Below are 12,153 nucleotides of genomic sequence, written 5' to 3' on the forward strand. Positions count from 1 at the left end.
GTGGTCCAAATGCACTGTATTAGTGGCCGTTGGCGTGTGGTGGAGATGCGCAGCAAAGAAACAGCACGATCCGAGTCCACCATGGAATGGGTGACTGTGTGGCTGCTGTGGTAGTACTAGTATCTGGAGCAGGAGGGATCGTGGATGTCGAAGCATCGGCAGGCTGAGTGTGCGATGACGACGCCTGGGCTTGGCCGTGCGATTGAATTTGCTGCTCATATGCTCGTTTTGCCTTTTTGTATTGTGGCCCCCGAGCGACCACCAAAGCCTGAACAGAAATAATTAAACCACGGTGATTGTAAACGCACCAAGGAGAGACGTACTTGCTTGTCTCGCACTGCAGCAACTTCGACTACAGGAGGACAGCTTGGGCGTTGAGTGAATTTGATTTCTTCGTTAATGTGAGGTTGAGAGCGGAAGAGTGAGGACAGTTGGCTGATGAGTGCATCTGGACTGTGAACCCGAAGACATTGTGGGATGGGGTTCGGCTTCTTCGTCGGTGCTGAGTCGATATCGGGGAAAAAGTGAAGAAAGGCGAGCTAGGAGCACATGTGGGTCCAACCGCGAAGGCATGGAGGGTTGCTGAAGTTCGTCTGGTGCATCATTTTCAGGTGGAGAGCGGCGCTTGAATAACGACAGGCGAGCGAGGAGTGCATGTGGATGAAATGAAAGCCTTGAAGGTTGCGGAAGTTCGGTCGCTTCATCATTGTTGTGTCGAAAGCGGCGGAGGGGCGAGGAAAGGCGAGTGAGGAGTGCAATTATAGAGGAATGAGGGTGTGCACTACCCATCGGAGAGGACTGAGATCACAGAGGTCTAAATAAGAGCTATATAATAGAAATACTGATTACGCACATCGAAATCGGCTTCCATGCCATCGAAAAATGTTGGTGAAAGGTCGTCGAGACCGCCCCACTGGCCAGGACATCGTGTAGCATCAGCCTGGAATATTATTGTTATAATGAATATTGAGAAGGATTGCGAAAAAGGCACGTACTTCCAAAAATGACTTGTCACTGAGCGATGAATCATCTTGAGGTGCCTTCTGTTCGAGTCTGTCTTTTGGCGCCTAATAGCAGCCATTGTCAGTGAGAGAAAGTGGGTGATATGTCGACACTCACAATATTGGTACCAATGGGAAGTAGGTCTTCAAAACCAGCTTCTTTAAGGATGGCGTGAACGTCCCATGCATACGCGATTTTGTTTTCGCAACCAGTGACTAACACCTTTCCATCAGGGGAAAGGGCTGCGGAACGCAAAACTCTTTGGTGCTGGAGAGGCAGTCCGACTTGGAGGTTGGTGTCGAGATTCCATAGACACGCTGTTTTATCGATTGATGTACTTGCAAGGAGGCGGTTGTTCAGAGACAAGGAGATGGCCGTGACACGGTCCGTGTGGCCTCAAAGAACGGCGATCTGCTGCTAAGTGGCAGTGTCGAATATCCTAATCGAGTCATTTGAACCGGAGATAAGCTTCTGTCCGTCCGACGTCCATGCCAAGCTGAAAACTCTTCTATTGTGTTCGAGTGTGTTGAGGAGCTCGCCCGTCTCTGCATCCCAGATTTTTACAGTATGCTCATATTCTCCACCCGTCGCAAGCTTTGATGAGTCGGGTGAGTACATCACAGCGTTCACCCAGCCATGGCCTGTTTCGATTGTCAGGATGTTTTTGCCGCTGTCGACATCCCAGACTCTTGCTGTACCGTCCCAGGATCCACTCGCTACTCGCTCACCATCTACACTCCAGCACAATGCGCACACAACATCGGTGTGTCCTGTCCAATTGGCAATGACCTTCCGAGTCTCGACATCCCACAACCTCAGATTGTAATCGTCGCCTCCGCTTCCGCTGGCACTTATCTTTCCATTTGGAGACAGTGCCATGGACCACATTTCATTATCCCCATCTCGCCAGTCCTCGCCTATCTGTGCGCCGCTCTTTAGGTTCCATAGTCGGAGTGAGCCGTCCAATGAACATGTGATGATGCGTTTTCCGTCAGGCAAGTGCACAACACCATATACCCAGTTGGCATGACCTCGCATTGTCTGGCGTGGCGTGATCGCTAGCATCTTACTGTCCGGGGAAACCATGGTCGGGGCTCGAGGTCTCAACTATGGCGGGTCGTGGACTGCATATAAGGGAAGTCTGCCAGGATCTTTGAAGCAAACTGGATTATCCGACAGTGGCAATGATTGCTGGTGAGTTCGGGGGCCTATCTCCTTTCAATTTGATGCATGTCAGCACTACACAAGCCATGGCTTACGAGACAACGTACTTACAGAATTCAATCCTCACCTACAAGACGGCGCATGCAGGTGCTGCGAAATTCGAGAATGCGCAAGAGATCCTTATGGGTCTCAGAAGTCCCTGGTAGCAGATCGTCAGCCTAGAGTATCACCCACGGGAAGCGCTGTTCAGACGAGCCTAGTGCGCAATCACTAGTGATCAATGAGTGTCTGGTTGGGAATTGAGGGTAGTCGTTCGTTCATGCTGTTTTAAGGTTTGTCATATGCGTGTTTGCTTCACAGCTTCATTGCTGTGTAGACGAAGCACTCAGGTCTGCGACCAGTGCTACGTGCTGTGTATCTTCCCATACGTAAGGACTACATTGATGGCTATAACAATCATTAGCGTCACGCGCCCCCTCTTTCCTCCACACGTTTCTTCTAGCCTATTTTTGAACTCAATGTCATTAACATGTCAAAATGTATACAGGCTGTGCGGATGCTAACCGTATTAGTACCTATGATGGAATTGTCGTTCACCAAGGATGCGTGGTGAGTGATAATACCCCGCAAATACATTTATTCGCCGCCTCAGGACAAAGTCACTTTCCTTCATGCGAAAGTCGACAGTCTGCTGTATTACATGAATAGATGGACAACACATCCAGTTATCCAACCCTGAAACACGACAGAACGGGAGATCCTTCTCAACCACCACACAAGGCGAAGAATGACTCGAGGGTCAGTTGCCGGAGGCGCGCGTCAAACTTGTTTCGTGGGCTGGACCTACTACAAGGACGTCCCCAGGTGACAAACTGTGAACATGCTATTCAAAAGGCAGCTTCATATCTAAGTGCAACTCCCTGTATGTAATTTGGTTTGCCTAACATCGGATAACACCAAGGGGATGCAGGTCGTCGATAATGTAAACCACCTGCTGGGCATAACCATAATGACCATCCACATTACGAAGGACCTCGTACTCATCAATCTGGTGAAAGGTATTCTCGGACTGGTTGCAAACATCCCCATCAATGACTGCGCAGGCGCGCCGGTGCGACCTCCCGAAAGGTTCGCGAAGGCATCCTCAGATCCACACAACCAGTGATCGAGAATTATTCTGATTCCTCGGCGATAGTCAAAAAATGCGAGACTATCAGGGAAGTCCTTAAAAGAGCAACCAAGGATGATGATCTCCGAGGATATTTGGGGCATGCTTTATCCCAGCTCAACTAATGAGCTGAACCAATATAATTGTCGTTTATAACACCGCGCAGAACAGTAAATCACATCGATAGCGAAGTAATGAACGAGGTTTGTGGCAGAGGTTATTCTATGTCACGATTAATTGCAACTGAATTGCTGGGTGGAATAAAGACTTAGACTGCATGATCTTCCTCTTCAATGTACGTCTCTAGAATCAACCTGAACTTCTGCTATTGGGTGGTGTCTTAAGCCTGAAGCGATAGTTGGCACAGCGCTCAGGCTCGTAGAGAAGCTGGCTTTGGGACTCGAGAGCATGAACCTGAATGTCCCAATATCTCAAAGTAAGCTGTCATTTCGCCGAGTGATCTGTGTTCTCTGATTGCAGTCAAGTATTACCCACCAGTATCTCCACCACGTCCTTCCATGTCTCATATGACCGATAGAATCTCGTTGCAGCGTTGACGAGCCTCACTGTGAATCATGAACATATAGTGCTGATCGGTCCGGGAGGCATGATCAAGTTCTCTATCCCAAAAGAAACGGTTGCCACGGAGGAATTTGCTGATGGGCGCTTCTTTGTGACCTACAATGGTTTGATCCTCCGACCATCACCTTTGAAGCTTTTACGACTCCTTTTGCGGGTAGCTTTGGCATCAGATCTGACGATAAGTCACAAATTCGTTCATGCAGGGATGCTCTTATGCGGTGACATGAACCATCGTCACCCCATTAAGAATGAGAACGACGTATATCATCGCCAGAGTCAATTTCCTAGTCTGAACATTTGTCCTACTTCGTAGCAGCAAAAAATCTCACACCTTCACCATCAGCAACGCCGATGATCTGCGCCTGGTTAGACTGTGTAAGGACGGTGATAGCCCGCCGCAATAATGGTATAGGAATGCCAGAGAGAGGTGACGGAACGGGAGGGTCTGAAATCTCATAAAACGTGAGGATCGTGTTGAGCTGACCAGTTGCTGTTGCCTAAACCCGTAGGACAAGACACCCTGAGTTTACTTTCAGTAGAAACTTGACTGCGTACCCATGAATGTAGGACATCAGCCCATTCTTCTGGAAGACGCCAATAAAGTAAAACTGCCGAGTCTGCTTGGACGGCTCATACATTGCGACGTTCTTCATGACCATCGCAGCCGTTAAAGACGAGAGATACGGTGGTGTAATTCGACCTACAACACCAATGACACGTCAAGGCTTCGCAAAATACGAATTGAAAGCAAACGCACGGTTTATCCTCTCATTGCGGAGAATCTCATCCCAACCGCCACCAGGAACCTCCGCGTCCTCGACCCGAAGAGCAAACAGTTGTCTATGCCGTGCATATGTCAAGATGAGGCGGATCCATTGCTCGGTGAGGTGAGCTTGGGTGTTTGGGTTTGGTTGCTCACTGGCTAGCAAGTGGAATTAGTTAGTGTTTAAGTTAGGAATCCGAATGCGTACGTGAAAAAGGGAGGTGCTGCGTGGATCGATGGCAACAGAAATCCTTGATGAGTAAGTGAGTTTGTCGGTTATAACAGTGCACAGTGGGTGAAGGTATTACCTGAGGGTGTAGTGTGGGCGGTAAGAGCCATCAAAACGAGCCGTCATCGCCACAAGCTAAGTTGCTTAATACTATACAACTTTGCAAATCTCGCTCGGACAGCCTATGATCAGTAAGTACGCAGCCTTTGAATCTCTGCTCACTCCGTGCATGTTAGTCGATCCTGTTTTTTTTGCTCATTAATGAGCCGCAGCTTTCAGGCTCCAATCTTTCTACAATGACTTCTACTGGATAACTTCCAAGCTGACTCGACCTCCCTGTCAAGTCAGCCTCTTGGTGAGTTTCGTAGATCGTATTGCCTCATCTGATCTTCAACCATGGGTAGCATTCTACGCAGAAGCTTTGTATCGTATCATTTAGGAACGACTGTCTTCTATTTGGTCTGCTTACGGGACTTGGGACTACGTATTGCTAACATTGGTCCCATATTATTAGCTCAAGCTCTCAGGCCGAACCAGGAACTGCCACGTCAGTTGTTCTAGTGAGCTGTGGAACAAGTGCGGACCCGGGACGACGCATTTAGGACAAGTTACGACTCATGACTTGCGACTCACACAGCGACTGCGGAAGCGCTACCCACGGTCAGCCTGCGACTATAAGAACCCACCCTCTGGTGATTCACTTCCCTTCCCATACAATCACGAACACTTCATAAACTTTTCTTAACAGTAATCATGAGCAACCCTTCACGAGGCAGAGGCGGTACCCAAGGTGGCTACCCTGGTGGCCCTCGAGGGAGTGCTGGTGGATTCAGTGGAGGAAGAGGCTCTGGTACGAGGGGCGGATATGGCGGTGGTTCCAGAGGGGGAGTACCAGGAGATTTGATCTTCCGGGGCCCTGCATCTGTAGACCAACGTCTCGCTACCTTGGATCAGTTAGTCTCTTCCTTCAACAAACTCACCTTCAACCCTAAGCGCCCTCACCGGCCTGGTTTTGGTACCCTTGGCCGTTCAATCACATTGCGTGCCAATTTCTTTCCTGTCAAGCTTTCCAAAGGACCCTATTTATGATTACCATCTCGAGATTACGCCGTCCACAGATATTAAGCGCATTCGTGCACGTCTTTTTGAGCTTCTGGAACAAAGTGATCAAGAAGGCTGGCAACAGTTTGTGCCGTTCATCGCTCACGACAGCAGCCAGAGGCTTGTATCGAAGATGAGGTTGCCTCAGCCCCTTGACGTGCAAGTCCAGTATTACGAGGATGGAGAAGCCGGTCCCAATACCAGATTCAAGACGTATACATTCGCAATTATCCACACAGCTGACTTGGATGTCACACAGCTCACCAAGTAAGTTGTGGAAAGCCTCATTTGTTCTCCCGTTAATTCATGGTGTGTAGGTATCTCAGCGGCAATATCGAGTCGCGAGACTACGACGTCCAGCCACTGGTATCTGCTGTGAACCTCGTACTTCAAACACATGCAGCGCGAACCGGTGTTCGTGTGGGCAAGAATCGCTACTTCTTCCCCTCGCAAGAGCGTTTTGAGCTTGCGCTTGGCATAGACGCCGCGAAAGGCTTCTTCACGTCCGCCAGACCTGCATATAATGAGCTCATGGTAAACGTCGGTGTCTGTATGACTGCCTTCTACAAGCCGGGCAACCTTGCCGAGGCCATCATGGCGTTCCAGCGGTCGTCCTGACGGCGCCATGCTGCAGCGGTTTACCCAGAAGCTCAAGGTGACCACTGGACATCTAGGGTACAAGCAAAAGAAACCGATCAAGAAGATCATGCCAACGAGTGCTAGGCGGACTTTTTTCCATTGCGAAGAATATCATGGCAAGATATCCGTTGAAGAGTATTTCAAGAAAAGTCCGTCTCCTTTATCACATTCTTTGTTCACTCGTTAATTTTTTAGCAGAGCATCCCCACATTACGCTGAGGCATGCAGACGACCTTCCAGTCATTGACATCTCAGGTCCGAATTCGAAATTCTCCATATACGTACCAGCCGAACTATGCGAAATCGAACCCGGGCAACCGTTCCGAGGACGTCTCAATGAGAAAGAAACTTCGAACATGATTCGGTTCGCCTGCAATCCGCCAAAAGTCAATGCAGATGCCATCATTGAACGCGGTCTCCCCACTCTTGGGTTTACTCCCGAGACGCTGAGCAGTCCTCTGAGCAGCTTCGGCATCGCAGTGGATAACAACATGGCGGTCGTCCCTGGACGTGAACTTCCACCGCCCCGTCTTAGCTATGGAGCAGGAGGGAGGCCGCTTAACGTCAGCAATGGCAGTTGGAACATTGTTGACGTCAAGTTTCATAACGGCGGGGCCATCAAGAGCTGGTGGGTGTTTGTCGTTAGAGAGAAAGATGGACGAAGTGTGTTCAGCGGGGCCGACGACCCGATTCTGACTGATCTTTGGAGGAGCTTTGGCGACAAATGCCTCAATAGCGGTATCTCACTGAAATCACAACCTGTCAAGCTTGCCCAGTCACTCATCCCTCGCGCCGATGATCCTAACAGGCAGCAGGCGCTAGACTCGATTCGTCAGAAGATTAAAGAGAACATTTCCCAGAGAGGAAAACCATCATTCATCCTCGTCCTCCTCTCTCGCCGGGATAACTACATATATCCGGGCATCAAACGGATTTGCGACGTCGAGGTTGGCGTCCACACCATACATATGCTTACAGATAAGGTGGTAGGAAAGGACGCCAATAAACAAGATCAATACTTCTCGAATGTCGCTCTCAAGTTGAACACGAAACTCGGAGGTATCAATCATGTGTTAGATCCGGACAGCTTGAAATGGTTGACGAAGGCTAAAACGATGGTTGTGGGCATGGACGTTACGCACCCCGGCCCTGGCAGTATTGAAGGCACACCATCGATTGCCGCTGTTGTTGCGAGCGTTGATAGTTCTTTCGTCCAATTCCCAGCAAGTCTCAGGTGTCAGGAAACCAAGAAAGAGGTAGGCTATGTCTCGATGTTATCGCCGTAACTCTCATCCTTCTTTGTAGATGATCACGGATCTGACTTCTATGATGATTGACCGGCTCATATTCTACGCGGAGAAGAACCAAACCCTACCGGATCGAGTCTTTGTTTACAGGGACGGTGTGTCTGAAGTGAGATAGGTTTTCTTACGATCTCGAAGCCGCTTGCTAATATCAACCCGACAGGGTCAATTCAATACAGTGTTAGAGGAAGAGCTTCCTAAAATCCTGGAGGCATTTAAGAGGGTCCCGCAGAGGAAGCCGTATCGTCCTTTGTTGACGATTATCATTTGTGGAAAGCGACACCATGCTAAGTTTTGGCCGACTGACTCTCAGTTCGCGGACCGGAACGGTAATACTCGTCCAGGAACCGTTGTCGACAGAGGCATCACTGCAGTGTACGGCCGTTCTCTTTGACCACAAGTTGATTGTTCTTATATTTGATACCCTAGGTTCGACTTCGATTTCTACCTTCAAGCTCACGCTGGCTTGCAAGGCCACGTGAAGGCAACACACTACACTGTGGTATATGACGAGAACCGCCTCGGCGCAGATGAACTTCAGCAGGGTACGCACACTGCAAGTTACCTGTACGCCCGTGCCACCAAGGCGGTCAGTCTCGTCCCGGCCGCGTACTATGCCGACCTGGCATGTGAGAGAGGGAGGTGCTACTTGAACGACTTCTTGAGTGCTGATGACAAGGTGTCAAGCTCTGTCGTATCAGGGAAAGGAAGGGGAAGGGGGAAAGGGAAGGCAGACAAGGAGGAAGAGAGGTTACGGGTGTTTGAAGAGGCGAAGAAAGCATGGGGAGAAGGCGTGCACCCCGACTTGCGGGCGAGCATGTTTTATATCTGACCGTTGAATATTGATGGCGGGCTATTGCGAGTTGTACCAGTACCGTACTTGTATTGGACCTTGTTGTATTTGTCATGTGATCTTATACTCGCTGCAATTGATTTTTTTTTTTAAATCGAATTTATTGTCCTTCGGTGTACATGTCGAAGACCCTATGTAACTCCTTTTTATAGCTCTTGCATCAAAGTCTTTGTCGTTAACACTGGATTCGAAATTATCGGGCTAGTCGCTGTCCAGAACTGCTTAAAATGATATAATGATCAGAACACCGTACCAACCTCCGACGCCTGCGTTGTCTCAGACCCTTTGGCCAACTCTGCTTGCAAAATTATTCGTGCCCATGTTGCAACTCAAACCTCTCAGACTCATTGCACCGCCGTGACGTACTCCACCCGACCGATGCACAGGGCTCTACGCATTTGTGAAATCCTTCTGGAGATATTCGCGTATGTTCCACACAAGCTGTCAGATCACCTCACAATCGTTCAGAAATGGACGGCACATAATTCGCCTAGACCTTAAGGTTCTCAACCCGGAACCCATATAAAAGTAGTTTCTTCATTTCAATGATCAATACTTCGCCAAAGTCCCAGAAGGTGACTCTCACAGACCAATCCTATCAGCGTCGAGGCCTTTTCAAGCATGAGCAGGTACGTCGTTGATAGCAATGATGGAGCAAAGGTGCGATGCTTCATTTGCATTGTTTGAACTAATCTGACCATCTCCTTTAGGTTGGTCTCCACGACGAAGGCGTTGTTGGCAACGCGAGATACTGATGACCCATTCTTACTGGAAACAAAACATCAGCTTGATCAAATGCTCTGCGCTGATATGCATCCACTTGAAAGCAATACACACTGGCGTTTGCGTGTGTATTCATAGAAACGCTCTGATACGAACAGGATGAAATATTTGGTTTGTGATCGAGCGATTTTGGCACCAGTGTGGCGGCTGGAGGCCTTAAGCCAGATTGGGCCCCAAAAACTTCAAGCTACGCATCCACACACGTAGCATTGTAATTCATGCTATACTCTAGAGGTGCTGTACGAAATCAGAACATAACTACTTAAGCGCACAACAGGAGTTACAGTACCGCGCCCACAACGACATACCGTGACGTCCAGCGCCCTCTGCCCCAACCAAAACAAACAGCTTGCACTTACTAAGTGGCATGAACGGGAGTATACATCGTTGGTCCTTGATCGATCTGGTCTGTTGCACCGCTTGAAGTCAAATCAATCACAGAAGTACTGGCGATTATCATACGGATTTGAAACTTCTACATACCAAAACCAACCATCCAGCAAAATCCTACCGTTTGTCGCGTGTCGAGTTCTAGCTTGAACCTTCGCGTCCGACAGAGCATTTTGCCATAAATTTTTAGGAGAACTTATCGGATAGGAGTCAACAATGTGCCTCGCGCGCTAGGATACACTATTAGGACACGCTAGCAGGAAAACTTGGTTACAATTGAGGGTTGCTCAATTCTCAAAGTTCGAGTTCGCCTGGGAACCGAGCACCGCTAATGATTTACATACCACATCAAGTGTTGGTGCTGCGCACCGTACTAAGGTTTAGTACGAGTCCCGTTTAGGACAGGTTCAAGTTGGCGGTGCTCGATTCCCAGGTGAACTCGAACTTTTAGAATTGAGCAGCTCTCCTAGAGAGCCTCTCCATTATTTGTGATCTGCTGGTTATGACAGTTGGAAAACGAACTCATCCAACATGCTTACCCAGATCCCTCAACCATCATCCTAGGAGCGGTTTTGAAGACCCATATTTCACCGGAGTTGGCGTGGACTGAGACTTTCATGTTCAAAGCGCTCAGCGCCCATCATTCCAAGTCCCCGAGATAGTCACCTGTCTGACTTATCTTCTCAAGGGGTTTGCATTCACTTATGAATTGCAAGACTAGCTATTGATAGCGCGTCTCCATGTTGCTGTGTGCCGCCCAAAAATGATATTCATGTGTATCTGCAACGTGCACTGGCGCGAGACGCTTTAAATACCTACCATTCATGCATGCCCTTCATCTTCAACCCTCGTCATGTCTGATATCGTCTCATACGATACCCTCAAGGACTCTCAAAGGCCGGAAGCTCACAAGAAGCCCATCCCTACTCGATGGCAACCCCCCTCATCCCTTTTCCCGCGTTTGATCTTCCACACGATGTGCTTTTGCTTGACGTTTCACTCGAATCTGGATTTCATGTGGGAGATCTTCCGAGAGCCTAATGGTTGGGAAAACTTCCATACTCAATACCTTACTCAAATTAATCAGTTGAGTACTGTGGTAAGTCGGTTGCTGTTTAGCGCTTAAATCTTCTTAATCGTTCTTTATAGCAAGGATTGGTCCTTACGACTGTCGCAGTCTTTATCTCCACTCCGCCCCCTCTGCAGCAGATTGACTACGCTGCTGATGGACCGTATACACTCCTATCGGAGTCATTGGTGTTCTCGTTGTTTGGTCTTTTGCTTCAACTCTTCACCTCTGTCGTGGGGCAGAGTTATCAAAAGCAGAAAACTTTCAAAGTGAGTAATGTATAGAACTACACAAACTGGTACTGACCCCGAACAGGCTTTAAAGCGAAATCGCTGGCGGTTCCTATGCCATATCATTGTTCTCTCCATTCCGGTCTATATCTTCGGCATATCTCTACTGCTGCTCATCTTCGGTGCGTTTCTTGTTCTCCGCTAGACAATATTATGCCTGATCAGCACATCTTGAATAGCCATCTCTGTGACAGGCTTCCTGTCCTCTTCAACTTCAGCTCGGATTTTTACTGGAGCAACATTCGCGGTGCTTTTTACGTGTCTGTTTGTTTCTATCCTACCGTCGCCGTTCTTTTCGGGACCCCGTGATATGTTACCTAAGATGTTGCGGAGCACAACAGACTCTGTTGATGACGACGATGACGACGACGACGGGTTGGACAAGGAACGTAGTGAGAAGGGGGCGGGGGGCCCTGTATGAGGTTTATTTCAAGATGTCTTCTCTGATGTACCCGTCCTAATGTTCCGTAAGTTTCTTTCTACAAGCTGATGTATCATATTCGAGAGCGGACTACGAGCTCATGATATTTATTGATATGCAGATACGCATTCCTAGATCTTTCAGGTACAATAGATATCTTGTGCCATCTGAAGACCAGACCGTTACGACTATTCACCTGAGTGGCACCATTAAACTTCTGGCCGCACCAAAACAAGCTTAAGTACGGTATAAGCGGGAGTATGTACCACCGGTCCTTGATCTGTTGCACAACTTGCAGTCACATCACTCATAGAAGTACTGGAGGCAGATACGATCATCACATTGATGAAACTTCTATCAAAACTATCTAGTGTCTCCTAACAAAATCCTACCGT

At 48.6% G+C, this 12,153-nt stretch overlaps 7 protein-coding genes across 7 annotated transcripts; 4 read left to right on the forward strand and 3 right to left on the reverse strand.

Annotated features, from left to right (window-relative positions):
- Nucleotides 1-212: 212 nt before the first annotated feature.
- Nucleotides 213-1,115, reverse strand: BJ212DRAFT_951733 (uncharacterized protein). The gene is made up of 4 exons (XM_041344430.1): nucleotides 996-1,115; nucleotides 854-940; nucleotides 324-798; nucleotides 213-268 (listed from the first exon to the last, which is right to left on the reverse strand). The coding sequence occupies exons 2-3, from the start codon at nucleotides 869-871 to the stop codon at nucleotides 397-399; spliced, it is 420 nt and encodes a 139-aa protein (XP_041186674.1). The 5' UTR covers nucleotides 872-940; nucleotides 996-1,115; the 3' UTR covers nucleotides 213-268; nucleotides 324-396.
- Nucleotides 1,116-2,252: 1,137 nt separating this feature from the next.
- On the forward strand, nucleotides 2,253-3,331 carry BJ212DRAFT_1304490 (uncharacterized protein; the record flags this gene model as incomplete). The annotated part of the gene is made up of 6 exons (XM_041333620.1): nucleotides 2,253-2,269; nucleotides 2,314-2,425; nucleotides 2,543-2,555; nucleotides 2,714-2,775; nucleotides 2,875-2,964; nucleotides 3,137-3,331. The coding sequence occupies 6 exons, from the start codon at nucleotides 2,253-2,255 to the stop codon at nucleotides 3,329-3,331; spliced, it is 489 nt and encodes a 162-aa protein (XP_041186675.1).
- An 887-nt stretch (nucleotides 3,332-4,218) lies between these two features.
- On the reverse strand, nucleotides 4,219-5,018 carry BJ212DRAFT_1449863 (uncharacterized protein; the record flags this gene model as incomplete). Its single annotated transcript, XM_041338763.1, has 5 exons — nucleotides 4,219-4,413; nucleotides 4,472-4,533; nucleotides 4,674-4,834; nucleotides 4,888-4,930; nucleotides 4,988-5,018. 5 exons carry the CDS (start codon nucleotides 5,016-5,018, stop codon nucleotides 4,219-4,221), a joined length of 492 nt encoding a protein of 163 aa, XP_041186676.1.
- Nucleotides 5,019-5,047: 29 nt separating this feature from the next.
- BJ212DRAFT_1571101 (uncharacterized protein) lies at nucleotides 5,048-5,967 on the forward strand (the record flags this gene model as incomplete). The annotated part of the gene is made up of 4 exons (XM_041342064.1): nucleotides 5,048-5,099; nucleotides 5,181-5,263; nucleotides 5,423-5,600; nucleotides 5,657-5,967. Coding segments are annotated over exons 1-4 (579 nt in total), but the record flags the coding sequence as incomplete, so codon positions are not given.
- A 748-nt stretch (nucleotides 5,968-6,715) lies between these two features.
- Nucleotides 6,716-8,895, forward strand: BJ212DRAFT_1395411 (Piwi domain-containing protein; the record flags this gene model as incomplete). Its single annotated transcript, XM_041337175.1, has 5 exons — nucleotides 6,716-6,797; nucleotides 6,847-7,904; nucleotides 7,954-8,061; nucleotides 8,116-8,327; nucleotides 8,382-8,895. The coding sequence occupies 5 exons, from the start codon at nucleotides 6,716-6,718 to the stop codon at nucleotides 8,782-8,784; spliced, it is 1,863 nt and encodes a 620-aa protein (XP_041186678.1). The 3' UTR covers nucleotides 8,785-8,895.
- Nucleotides 8,896-9,295: 400 nt separating this feature from the next.
- BJ212DRAFT_1304493 (uncharacterized protein) lies at nucleotides 9,296-10,597 on the reverse strand (the record flags this gene model as incomplete). Its single annotated transcript, XM_041333621.1, has 8 exons — nucleotides 9,296-9,400; nucleotides 9,504-9,573; nucleotides 9,643-9,768; nucleotides 9,792-9,825; nucleotides 9,897-9,914; nucleotides 9,948-10,007; nucleotides 10,072-10,130; nucleotides 10,518-10,597. 8 exons carry the CDS (start codon nucleotides 10,595-10,597, stop codon nucleotides 9,296-9,298), a joined length of 552 nt encoding a protein of 183 aa, XP_041186679.1.
- A 234-nt stretch (nucleotides 10,598-10,831) lies between these two features.
- Nucleotides 10,832-11,758, forward strand: BJ212DRAFT_1304494 (uncharacterized protein; the record flags this gene model as incomplete). Its single annotated transcript, XM_041333622.1, has 4 exons — nucleotides 10,832-11,077; nucleotides 11,128-11,316; nucleotides 11,363-11,459; nucleotides 11,517-11,758. The coding sequence occupies 4 exons, from the start codon at nucleotides 10,832-10,834 to the stop codon at nucleotides 11,756-11,758; spliced, it is 774 nt and encodes a 257-aa protein (XP_041186680.1).
- Between the last annotated feature and the right edge of the window lie 395 nt (nucleotides 11,759-12,153).

The sequence above is a fragment of the Suillus subaureus genome, assembly GCF_016647635.1.
Source record: "Suillus subaureus strain MN1 chromosome Unknown BJ212scaffold_64, whole genome shotgun sequence".
Lineage (NCBI taxonomy): Eukaryota > Fungi > Basidiomycota > Agaricomycetes > Boletales > Suillaceae > Suillus > Suillus subaureus.